Below are 13,565 nucleotides of genomic sequence, written 5' to 3'. Positions count from 1 at the left end.
TGCTCACAGGCCCATCTGGGCCGCTCTGACAATGTCAAACATGTTTGATATTTAGCATTTTTAATCAGGATGTTTACGACTATGATTACGTCAGTACTTCCACAATAGCCAATGAGAGACAAGTTTACAAGGAGACGGAAGTGACAGAACTTTTGAAATGGTGACCACAAAACAACAAGCAGCTGTATGGGCTACACAAATCAGACTGGTATGATTACAGTTGAGTTATGAATTTATATGATGAATTAAAATGTACATGTTTGCTTTATTCCTACTGAAATTTACCTTTTTTTTTAAAGTGCATGTAAATTATGTTAAATGGCATAAGTTTCATAACATAATGCTGCAGATTTTATAAATGTGATTATTTCAGCGGAGGCTCTCAGTGTGGAGCCAGGCAAAAATGTAAACAAGGATTTAGACAGTGTGCAAATGCTGAATTGATTTTTCCTTCATGTCTTCTTGCATTGAACGGACATATTCACACGAAATTATGTCAAAATGCTGTATTGGCGAGTATCCTCATAAACAGTCGGTTAGCTGTGTCTTAAGTGAGTGTAAACAGTTGAGAAATAAAACGCATGTGTGACAGTATATCAGATCTGTGAAGTTCTTAATGTAAAAGCAGCCTAATAAACCTGTTTTGGTGTTATAACCTTATTTGTTAAGGTTATGGGCCAAAAACAATGAAAACAATAACTAGGCCTATTTTATTTATTATATCTTTTTGTGGTGGGGCCAGTGAAAATTTGGGCCAGTAGAAAAAATCCTTAGCGCTGAGCCCTGAATATTTTCTGTATAATATATGTATATATTCAGTATTTTTATTACTGTATTCGCAAATTTTATGAACGTGATTATCACTGAATAACTACTAAAATTTTGGTCTGTTCCTCACACAAAGCTAACTTGTGACTTCTGAAGATCTTGAATATAATGAATGAGTCATCTGACCTACCGTACCCTTTACCATATGTTGCAGCATACTTTATGAATCATCATCAAAATCTTGCATCTATTCAGCTGCATACGTGTCCCTCTAGGACATTTCCTTTTGTAGTGTTAGCAGAATGACATGAAAGATTTGATAGTCAAATGAGTTGGTTTTTTTATGTGCTGCAATCACAGTATATTTGATGATTGGCTGTTTCAAAAGAAAGAAAATACTATTCAGAGAAGGCCTGATTTATTCTATGAGACTATTTTTACTGTCAATTTTACTGGCAGCATGCGCACTGTGGAAGTATAACACTAAAGCCCAATTTCTAGCCTTCCTGTAATTCTGTATGTTTAGAGAACTAGTTTAGTTGTACAGCACTAGGCAAACACTACATGCTGTTCATTTTTGTGGTTTGTATTAGGACTAAAATGGGCTGATATTAACAGAAGTTTCCACAGATGTGTTGTTCTCTAACTCAGGGAGTGTCTCAACGACTAGACATCAGCACAGAAGTAATAGGTCATTAGCCATTTACACCTGGCATTAACATGTATCTTGTTTGATCTGGTAATAATGTGACCATTGAATGCGGTTTGATTGTTCACACATGTCCACTTATAGATAGATGTTTTTTACATGGTATTTGATTCATTGGCTGCTCAACATCAGCTGTCAATCAAACCTGAGCCAATGGTTGTGGTGAAGCTCTTGGTGAATCGCAGACCAGCAGTTACAGATGAAAGCCTCTTAATGCACTTTAGCGGTTATGTTTCATTTCTCATTTTCTCTCTTTCCTTTTTATTTTGTGTATGTGGATACCTCTTTCCCTGCCTGGTGGAATCTGATCCGTCCATCCATTCATCCATCAATCTGTGGAACAACATGATCTGAATGCTCACCAAAGTAGCAGTAAGTATGCATACGATCATTTCAAACACAAAACCAAAATTATGATCTAAAAAATCTGGACCATGTGCTGCTAGTTTGCTCAAAATCTAGTATTAGATATTATAATTAGTGGTGTTTTTAAGGCAAGCAGCACTAGTACTATCGCTCCTACTTAGAATTATGTATTTGAACAAACCATTAATCCTAAGTATTAAACTGTAGTGTGTAACTGGTCCCACACTATGCTACAGACATGAATAATACATAAAATTGTGTGGTAACATTTGATAACAAATAACTAAAATGGTTTACCTGGTGGCCAATGAAACAAACAAAAGAAACCCATAGACTGATAAAGGAAAACCCATAAGCCTGTTCGCACCAACACGAATATTCAGCACAAAAAATTGCGAAATGCATTCCGATTTACTCATGCATTTTTTCTGTTCAGACCAATGTGAAAAAACAGCTGACTGGCTGAATGAAAATGCAAATTCACTCTGACAGCTGGTGGCATTTATTGATAAACAAATATATCGGTACAAAAGGGCAGCAGTGTGCAACTTTTTGTTTTTGACACCCACCTATCACAGAGTCAAACCGTATTTGGGTCAATGACATGACGTGCATATTTTTGTGTCCAAGTGTATTATTTCCTTTTAAATTCATGACATATCACTTTATTCTTTAAAACCTATTTAGTTTGAAATAATTTTTAGTACATTTAAATATATATTATTTTATGTTTTGTTATCTTAAACGCCCAAAATGTCAGGTGGTGCAACTGTCAACTGAACAGACTAATAAAACGATTTAAAATGTTGTCTTAATAATACAAATTGAAAAACTAAATACTGTGGAATCATTTTAGGTTTGAAAACTTTCATATGAACAATTTTTTTATAAATATCTATTTTTTTCAAAGCTGTTGGGATAATTAAAAAACTTTTGTCCAGCAATTTGTATATTCTCAAATCTAACGGTGGCACAACTGCAAACATGGCTTTTTTAAAAGGTTTGAAAAGGTTTGTAGACCGCTCTCAAATACTGGTAAAAACTGTTAATTGGGTGAGGTAGGTTGGTTCACTCTCCATGTCAGGTGGTACAACTTACAGTATATGCATACAACTATTTGGCCTGGCATAAATCAGTCAGAAAATAAATTTAAACGCTATTAAATGTTATTTAACAACTGAAACTTAAACGCATTGTTCATGACTGAAAAATAGGCATTACATCCGTTTTGAAAAGATTTTAAAAATAACTTTTTTTTTAAGCTTTATTTGTCAATGGCCAATTTATATGTTTTCAAAAAGTTAAATTTTTTGTATTCGCTATGATGTTTATCAGATAACACCTAATACAAAGTTAGAGACGAGAGACTGTTTCGGATTCTTCCTCTACTATTCACTGTTGCTTAGCAAAATACTCTGTTCTTGAGTGCCAACAAGTCGTGGTTATCCATGTGGTTACAATAAAGACATTAAGTGGATTTTTGTTTTGGATGTGACATTAAGAGTTTTGCACAAGCAAACACTGACATTTTTTTCAGAAAATGTAGCAATACTGTTTTTAAGTGAACATTATGTCTTAATGTCTTAATCCCATGCTTTTAACTAATTACATTATTATAGTCAAGTTTCTATGCTATTGTTTAAGTGTCAAACCCAGTTTTCTGTTTGTGAAGATTCATCTTGTTATCAGTAACTGTGTGTAGTCATGAAGGATGGCCGCCTACATGTTTCTTATTTGTAGTGTTTTGTCAGATTGGCATGACAAAGCCGTTGACTGTGTTTGGTTTTGGTCTACAGCAACAGAAGGACCTTGAGGGGTACGTGGGATTCGCGAATCTCCCCAACCAAGTGTACAGAAAGTCTGTGAAGAGGGGCTTCGAGTTCACTCTCATGGTAGTCGGTGAGTAGCTTCTGTCCAGTTTATCCCACTTATGCCCTCAGAATTCCTCTTTTTTTTTTTTCTTCTTCAATTAAAGCATTTGTCAAATGAGGAGAATCCTGCATCAACCTTTTTGGAATACTTGCTAGAACTTTTCTGTCATTTAAAAGTCATTTTTGAGGAAGCTTTAAAACGGATCGGTCACATGAAAAAGAAAAGTGTCATTACTTACTCACCTTTGTGTAGTTCTGAATTTCCTTTTTTCCTTGGAACACAAAAGAAGATATTGGAGATTTCTAATTCGCTGGAAAAGAGCAGCGCCTTTAGCATTAGAACACTCTGCTAAATTCCTTCTTTTATGTTTCACAAAAAAGAAGGTAATATGGGTTGGAACGGCTTGACAGAGTTCATGTTGACCCAATTTTCATTTTTGGGTGAATTATCCCTTTTAAAAAACAGATGTTAAAAAACGCATATGGAAAAAAGCTTGAATGAAACATTAATAAAAGCAGTGTCAAAAATAGAGGGCTTGTGACCCAGCATGCAGTGCTATGTGGATTATATGCACTCATGTGTCTAGCGGTATACGGTTTCACGCGGGCCGTTTCATGCCGGGCGCTGGCAGCTGTGCGCTAAAATGCATTAGTGATGGATTTCACATGGCAGAACAGAACGAGAGAGCAGGGCTCGAAGACACGCGCATTCAAAACCAATGTGCTTCCCATTCTCCCATGGACCTGGGGTTTTTCCCCTCCTTTGGAATGTGTGTGTGAGCGTGGCCTTGTGGGTGGGAAGTTTCCTGTAATCCCATTCATTCAGCCTGGCCTTAGGACTCGTATCTACCTCCACCTTCAGCTCTTCAGACTCCAAACACAACACAACCTGAAACTGCCACTGACGCCCACCTGAGGTCACCTCACGTCCTGCTCATAATGGAGGTAATCCAGAGCAGAAGCTTGAAGTGTTTCAGAACTTCATCTCCACGGGACTTTGGGAGGAGTGTTGGTGCAGCTACGCCCTGGAGTTTCCCCTTCTGCTGCGCACTGGGCAGGAAACAAGCTTTTAGATGGCAATTTGGTGTACAGCATGTAATTAGAATCGCAGAGTAATTGAAGAAGTGCAGCACTGTCAAACACTACCAGCTCTCTCTCTTTCTTTGGATTATATAGACACAGATGTTGTTGTTCCGACCATTCGTCTGTTCTCGGCGGGACGTACATTGGGGTTTTCAGATCTGTCTGTTGGCTGACAGTGAGGTAGAGTCATGAGACTGGTGAAAGTCAATATTTACCAATCATTAACACATTTACCAGCCACTTGTAAGGCTTGGCCTTGATCTTGGCTTGTGTGGAAGCATATGTGACCCGTGCTAAAGGAGGCAAAAGGAGTCGGAATGCACGCGGGATAATTTCAAACTACAGGCAAAACAAGTGAAAAATTTAGATTTTTGAAGGTTTTCACAAAAATGTGTTAATTAAGTCCTCGTCTAGTGATCACACTGCTCCAAATAGCATTTAAACATCTAAAAGTATCTTTATTTGTACATTTCCCTTGTCCATGAAAATGATCTCCCGCTGATTTGACATATCCGAGGCGTGCGCACAAAGATGCCTCTCATAGCGCACGATCCTGATATATACAAATAAACAGAATTATAGTATTTCAGCATATCTGTCTTTTGGCGAGTATTCACGCAAACATTATCTGTTATGTCTTATGTTAATGTTTAGGGAAAACATCAGATTATTTTAGATCCATGTGGTAATTGGTCTTAATATAGACTGTCTGTTTCATTAATGTTAATCAAACAATTGTGGTATCATGTGAAAAAAGTTGAATATATATTGTTATTTTATAAAAAAAAAAATCCCTAGATTTCCTTGCTAGATTTTGTTTTGAACCTCAAAATTGATTTTGCTAACTCTATCGACTTTAAACAGGTGTAGCTCAGCCATTTTTTGTCCGATTCAAACAAATCATACATCATTTTGAAGGTTTTTTTTATATAGAAAATCAGCTCATTTTTGAGAACGTTTTTTTCAACAAAAAAAAAATGTGACTCATTTTGCTGGCACGGGTCACATATATTCTTTTTATTTATTTATTATCACTGTTAAGGATTATGAGCTTTGTAAAGCTTTACTTGCTGATGATTTCTTAAAAATAATGGTTGGATTTAAATAAAGGAAGGTTTTTACAGTGGTTGTAATTCAACACTGTACTGATACTGAAAATTTTTTGTATACATTTTAAACATACTGTGTGGTCTATATCAGTGGTACTCAAATGGCAGACGGCTTCCGGACAACGGCTTGGTTCCATCTGGACCGCGGGACATTATTGCTGCATGTACCGTTTCTAGAGTTTAATGTGAGCAGCGCGTCAAAACAACGGAGCGGATCACACCACAAGAGCTCAGGGCTGTTTACCGTAATGATCTTTCAGTGCTTCATCCTCTAATATTTTTATCTATAGCCAAACATGCTTAATTCAAGCCCTGCCGCTCCATGTGTGTTGCTTCTCTCTCTCTCGTTAAAGATGTAAAACGCCACATTTAAAGGGATAGTTCACCCAAAAATGAAAATTCTATCATTATTTACTCACCCTCAAGTTGTTCCAAACCCGTATGAGTTTCTTTGTTCTGCTGAACACAAAATAAGAAATTTTGAAGAATGTTTGTAACCAAGCAGAGAGAGCAACCATTGACTACCATAGTATTTTTTCCCTACTATGGTAGTCAATGGTTGCTCTATCTGCTTGGTTACAAACATTCTTCAAAATATCTTCTTTTGTGTTCAGCAGAACAAAGAAACTCATACGGGTTTGGAACAACTTGAGGGTGAGTAAATAATGACAGAATTTTCATTTTTGTGTGAACTATCATCCCTTTAAGAGTTGCAGACGACACGGTTATTTTAACAACAGTAGCAAAAAAATACACTTTTGCTTAAATGCTGCAAAAAACGAGAATGCAGCAAATACAATTATTTTTATGACTCCAACCATTTAACTAAACCAGGTTTGTGATGTTAACGTGGCCACGCCTTTAGATGTTTTGTTTTTGTCCTCATACATTTTTTTGGTATGTATTGGTAATAATTCTTCACTGGTAAAAAAACAAAAAACATCACTGCTTTGAATCTCGGGGCCCAAGATTCTCATCTTTGACTAAAAGTTTCTGTCATCATTTACTCACTCATGTCATTCCAAACTCCCAACTTTTTCTTTATTCACAAAAGCTTCACTTGTGCATAGCTCTCTGAATGTTCTTTTTTTGAGTGAACTATCCCTTTAAATTATCCCTTTTTCTTACAGCACACATAAACAGATCTTCTTTCCTGCCTTCTGGTTTTATCCAAGCCAGTGAAAGTTCTTTGGAAGTTCGTGGTAAACTCTTTCCCTGCCAGCACAGGCTTGAGCTTTTCCTGCTTCCCAGCTTCCCCCACCGCTGTCATTCGATGGGGAGTTCCTCTGGAATAAGCCCCCTGGTTTATACAGCTGTGGGATATTTCCTTTAAAGGAAGCGAGCTGGACCCTTACCGATCTGCCTGGTGGTCTTTGGGTTGAACTGCTCCAGTGGCATGACTCTCACCCCACTCTTCTCTGGCTTTCCGTAACACTTAACACCTCTTGTTTAGATTGCCTCCATTGAAACGGTTTGGATTTATTGTAGTGTTTGCCGTGTCTGAGGAGTGTCCTGTAATGGTTAATGTTGTGAAATACAGGAGGCTAGATGGATGCTTGTTGTGTGTTGTTTTTCATCTGCTCAAGGCAGGCCTGTAAAGATTTGACACCGCACAAACAGTGGGTTTCGTAACGCACAGAGACAGGGCGGGTTACAGATACCGCAGTTTTGCATTTTTGGGCGGCTGACAGGAAAGCCCTGATCTATCATCATCGTTGACGCAGAGTTCAATGAAAGACTCTGTAATTAGCTCTAGTGTTAACATGGTAAACCTTCTGCCCATAGTCACCTTTTTGTTCATTTATCAATGTCTTTCTCTCCTTCCTCAATGCTAAACTTTGTCTGCATATACACTTACATTCTCTTGTGTGGAGTGATTCAGAGTTTAACTAAAAGGGAAAGTTAAGTAAAAAAAAGTAATCATTTACACACCCTGTTGTTCCGAATCAAAACTTATATGACTTTCTTCCCACAATGGAACTAGAATGTACCTTTTTTTTTTTTTTTTACATTCTGCCAATGGCAAGTAAATGGATAAAACTGACCAACCATAAACATTTAGGAAATGTTTTTATTAAAAAATATTTTTGTCTATTATAATATGTTTGCTACAAATATGCAAATGTATTATAACAAATTATGTAACAAATGATGCAATTGTTTCATTCACAGAAAGTGAACCTGCACCTGTCACAATTGCTTTGTAATGTAGGTCCTCATATTTGATTTTTGGAAGCTTAGTATATTCACATATGGATCACCAGAAGGGAGAAAAAATATATATATATTTATAAATATTCAGCTAAATCAGATGTTTTCTTTACTTGTAGACATGGATTTGCAGCGTTGGTCAGATTAACATTCTTCAAGTCAATGTATTCTGATTGGCTGTCAGGGTTTTTATCATTCATCAGCTGAAAAAAACAAACATTTTGAAAGTTATTCAAACTATATAAGTATAGCTGTGTTGTGGAGTTTGTTCTGATCATGCAGTTTTATATTAACACTGTGTATTAAGTTTTTATAAGGTTGCGTTTAGGAGATAAAGTTGCGCCAGTTCATGAATAATGAGTGACACCAGGCAAATTAATTCATTATTAACATTGTAACGCTTCAGCGAATCAATTATTTTGATGACTTTTTGCCACCACCCCTAGATGATGTTTGCCTAATTTGCGGAAGATCTAATCAGCAGCCTAGGAGTTCGAAAAAGCAGGTTTTCTTGGAAATTCAAAATGTCCGTAGATTTATATGGAGTGAAATGAAGTTATGATCCAAAATGCAAATCGCCTTATAGCGCCACCTAGTGTCAGATGTGTGTCTGTGCTCCTGATTAGGACCTTTCTGCCAAGTTTGGGGTCTCTATTTTTCTGCCCTAAAAGTGTATGTTTGTCAGAGACCGTAATTTTGAAAAAGAAAAAATCTGTACAAACACAGTAGAGTTCCAATGCTTTCTGTGCTTAGACCCCTAGATATACAATCTACTCCTGCAATGCTGCCAACCTGCAGCTTGCATGAGCTTCAATTTTCGTTCTCTCGTATTCACATGGTAATTTTGAACCTTGCATGGATCACAGAAGCAGAATGTTAACATTGTTCCTTGCCATACAGTAATTGAATTTTGAATTACAAAAAGGACAAAGGAACCCCATAAGTAGTAGTTCATAACTCATGGGCGCAGCTTTCAAATCTTATTTGCACAAAACTCAAATCTTGCGTACACACAGGGCTTGACATTAACGCCTGTGTCAGCAGTGGCGTGTAACGCAGTCACTCGTACTAGCCAATTTGGCGGGTTGAATTTTATATCTAATATATACATTTTTCAATCGTAGTCTTTTAAACAGGCATCTGAAATGATAAACTTAGTTCAATGTAGTATAGATTTTCTTATTCCAGATACGTTGATACTAAAATGTCTGAAACGCTTCTAATAGGCCTGCTCATTTTCCGCAGAATAGACACGTGATACCAGCTGTGCTCTCATGATTTCTCTGACAGCGAGTTGACACACAACCCTGCCTCCCCTCACTCACTTGTTTCCTTTGCCCCAGATGAATATTGTTGGTGATACATTTCGATTTCGGCGTGGGATTGCGCTTATTGCGCATCATTTTATTAATTCCTTGCTCACTCATAAAGTGCGCACACATAAAGCCAAGTATATTGGTTATCTAAAACAGTATAATGGGTTGTGCGTCAGGTCTTAAAGTGACAGCCGCCTAATTATGAGATAATAAAAATAAAAAAAAAAGATCTATGGCAGTTTTTCCCCTTGGTATTGATGGCTAGTAACTTTGGATAACCACTAGCTACAGTGGCTGGCGAGCAAAAAAGTTGACAAGCCCTGCTTACACAGTATTCAAAAACACATTTTTACACTGTTTCTCCCCCCCCAAAAAAGTATTTTAGCATAATTGCAGCTAGTGCGTGAAATGCGTCGGCGGCACATTATTTACGTTCTAGAATGGAACAGAAGATCTAGAATAATGGCAGCTTCTGCTCCCGGGCATAGTGAAAATGATCATTCATCATATAAAGCCAGACCGCGACATTCAAAAGTGTGGGAGTACTTTAAACAGAAGCCGAATAAAACGGTGCTTTGTTCGCTCTATAACGCCGGTTTCACACTGCGCGCGGTGGCAGAGCAGAAGCTGTGCGCTTGGAGAGCGAGAGCTTTCACACTGCCAGTCAGTGTTGCCAAGTCCGCGTTTTTTCCGCGGAATTGAGCTACTTCTACACTGTTGCCGCGGGCTGCGTCTCATGTCCGCGGGTTGAAGCTATCCCAATTATGTGATATTTAGCCCCGGGAATGAGAATTTTAGCAGGCAGCCCTGCAAAAAAACCACACATATTTAACCCCCCGAACGCGATGTTTACCAGAGAACCTCCCCGAAACGCGATTGGGCTTGTTTTGGGCTAGTTTTGAGTAACGAATGGGTGGGTTTTGTTGTGAAAACCTGGCAACCCTGCTGCCAGTGTTCTCTCGCGCAGCTGAACCGTGGCGCGTGTATTGCAACAGATGGTCACATTTTCCGGTGTTCTTCTCCGACCCCAGTACATCTCGTGCTTTTATTTATTATGGGCTGCATATATCTCCTGTTAATGCGACCTGGTTCCCCTCTGTCCCAAACACATAGGCTATGCATAATAACATGCTGTATACAGGTAATTTACATGATTAAAGTAACATTAAAGTTAAGATATGCCTCTAGCTTTAACCATTTAAATGTGTCTTTGAAGTTTGGGCAAAAACTTCTGGCAGCTTTAGTCGTTGTTTATGCACATGTATCTTCAAAATAGACGACTAGTTATACATTAAAACTATGCTGAAAGCTCCTGTATGTGAACCTTTTGCAGATAAATACAAGTGCATTTTCGTTTACTATTGACACAAATCAATAAGTAAATCATACTCAACTACTATAGTAAACAACTTTTCCTAATTAGGCCTACTCTGTATACATTTTATGATGAATAGTATCATTATATATTATGTTTAAAAAGCTTCTTGTGTTCATATATTTCATTATAAAATGGCATACTATGTACACTACCCTTCCTGAAATACAATTAATAGTGTCATCATTCATTGATTTCATGTTAAAATAATATACAAATTCACTACCCTCTTTGAAATACAATAATCAGTAAAAAAGAATCATAAGATTAATCCAGAAAAATAATCGTTAGATTAGTCGACTAATCGAAAAAATAATCGTTAGTTGCAGCTCTAATTGTAGCAGAATTTATTCTTTTGGAGCTTGGAAGTACTCCAGTACTCAGTACTCAGTGAAGAACATATTTGTGTGTTCTATTGTTGAAAGAAAGTCATATAGATTTGCAGTGACATGAGACATTTTTATTTTTGGTGAACTGTTTGGTGATCTGTTTAAAGATTTTGTACTAAATTAGTTTCCTTAAACAGCTGCAAGTAACGACACCATTAAAACTCCTGCAAGCTACAGTTCCATGAAATCTTCAGCTTTTTATGTGAATTTCTTCTAGCAGGGAAATTCTTCACTCTGGCAGCCCTATATTCAGTGTCATATGTCATACATCATGGCTATTTTTTTTGGGCTCTCAGCTGCGCTGGTTCCACTCCAGAGAATGGCAGAAGTGCATCCCAGTACCCACTTCGCTCCACCACTCGCTGCCTGCTTTTATTGTTTCCCTAATTCATAATGACATTTTAAAGAAGACCGTATTTCACTCGCTGTTTTCACAAGACCACGGGCCTGTTTTCAAAGACCACATTCAGCAAGCAAAATAAATCCTGTTGGGCTTTCCCTCATTCTGCTCAAAGAAAGCAGTTGGTTTTGCACCGCTCCAGGCTGTGAGTGGAAGATGTTTCTGTTGCAATGGTGAGGTCACTGTTGTTCTGCCCTTCTGGAAAACATTTAGGATTTGAAAAGAAGCTTTTCTTTGTTTGACGGTTCTCTCCCTGTTTTACGTGCTGCTTTGGCTGGCTGTGGAAGTGGCACAGGGTTGGGCACTTGCTAAAGGTCAGGAGAGAAGCCCAGCGCTGCTCTGTGCCAACATGCACCCAGTTTCCTTCACACTGTCCTCTTTGTTTCAGGCCTTACAGGAACCACGTTGCCACGCATCCAGTTGATAGATCGCTCACGGATGCTTGGAGGAATTGTTCTGTGAAAAAGTCACTTGTTGTGTGTGGAAATCAAATGTCAGCAATATTTTTGTTTAACGCAGAGTGGGATGAGTTACCTTTCTGGCACATTGCAAACTACATTTATATATTTTCAGAAGAAAAGGTTAACCGTTTTCAGCGTGTAAAAGTAGTTGACAATTCTTGGGTGATCCAGAGTATTGCTATGCAGTTGCTAAGGTGCTCGGAGTAATTTTTGGGTTACTTCAGCTGGTTGCCAAGACATTTCTAGGTGCATGCTAGAGTGTTCCATGTGGTTGCTTGTTGACATACACTAGCATTTAAAGGGTTACTTCACCTAAAGTTAAAAATTCTGTCATTAATTACTCACCCTCATGTCGTTCCAAACCCTTAAGACCTTTGGTCATCTTCGGAAATCCGAGAGGTTTCTGAACCACACATAGACTGCAACGTCATTGCAACTTTCAAGGCCCAGAAAGGTGGTAAAGACATTGTTAAAATAGTACGTGTCTCTACAGTGGTTCAACCTTAAGCCCAATTTATACTTCTGCGTCGTGTGTACGGCGTAGCTACGTCGTAGGCTGTGTGTTGCACGCGTAGCCTACGACTTACCCTGACGCGCACCTCTCCAAAAATTTAACGAAGCGTCAATTCTATGCGGACCGCAAGCGTTGTGATTGGTCTGCCACAACTGCTCCTTCAGGTCAATAAATAAAAAAATACATCTGCGATAGGAGTGTGTGTGCTCGGAAATGGGATGATAGTTTCATCCATACATCTGCTATATAACAAAAAAATTTGTAGTCAAGAGATCCTTTTCTAAACAACTCCGGTAATTTGAGTTATTCATATCAATAACACACATTTTTAGCATTCAATTCATTCAGCAGCACAGTTTAACACTTAGGGTTAAGTATGAGCGATGGTGATAGTTATGCTTGTCGTATCAAACACCACTAATAAAGTTTGTCATGTTTTTTGAACATTCTCTTTGCTTATCTTGGTTCTCAGCTCACCCTCTGGTTCTTCTCCTGGTTTGTACTTTATCATATTGAGCCTGAGTTTCAGACTGTTTAGATTTTCTCTCCGCCTATCCATATAAATAGTTGTATTCTCTTGTGGTTCATGGAATTCCACAAATTTCAGATGCCGTCTGCGATTCCCAGACTCAAGTAGGGAACGACCCCATATAAGTTCATGTCAAAGCTGATCACATTATGCCACTCCTCCAGACTGATTTCCTGTTTTTGGAGTTAAGTTTAAGAAACAGAAACATCTCAGACATTCCAAGTGCTGAGTTTGATAGATTTGCAATGATGTGCCTTATAGGGTCCTAGGATTTCCGGTCAGAATCGTGGAATATATTTGTAATAAATCACAGAATCCAGAAAAAAAAATAATAATCAAATGGATTTTGTAAAAAGGAATAAACATGTTCCCATTGTTGTTAATATTTTAATAAATTATTAAATGTTTAAAATTGTATGAATTCAATTGATTATACATGCGTTTGGATGGTTAAAACTTAATTA

The 13,565-nt window shown here is 37.8% G+C and overlaps 1 protein-coding gene across 4 annotated transcripts in view; it reads left to right on the top strand.

Annotated features, from left to right (window-relative positions):
• Window positions 1-13,565, top strand: part of septin7a (septin 7a) — a 54,507-nt gene that overhangs the window by 4,956 nt on the left and 35,986 nt on the right. For all 4 annotated transcript variants that reach the window (XM_079829801.1, XM_079829803.1, XM_079829802.1 and 1 more), the window contains exon 2: window positions 3,640-3,742. In XM_079829801.1, coding sequence (XP_079685927.1) covers window positions 3,733-3,742 — 10 coding nt within the window. In that variant the 5' untranslated portion in view covers window positions 3,640-3,732. The remainder of the gene's footprint in view (window positions 1-3,639; window positions 3,743-13,565) is intronic.

Source organism: Gobio gobio (assembly GCF_949357685.1).
Source record: "Gobio gobio genome assembly, chromosome: 11".
NCBI classification, from domain to species: Eukaryota; Metazoa; Chordata; class Actinopteri; order Cypriniformes; family Gobionidae; genus Gobio; species Gobio gobio.
The sequence above is the reverse complement of the archived record's forward strand: the minus strand, read 5'-3'. Positions and strand labels throughout refer to the sequence as shown.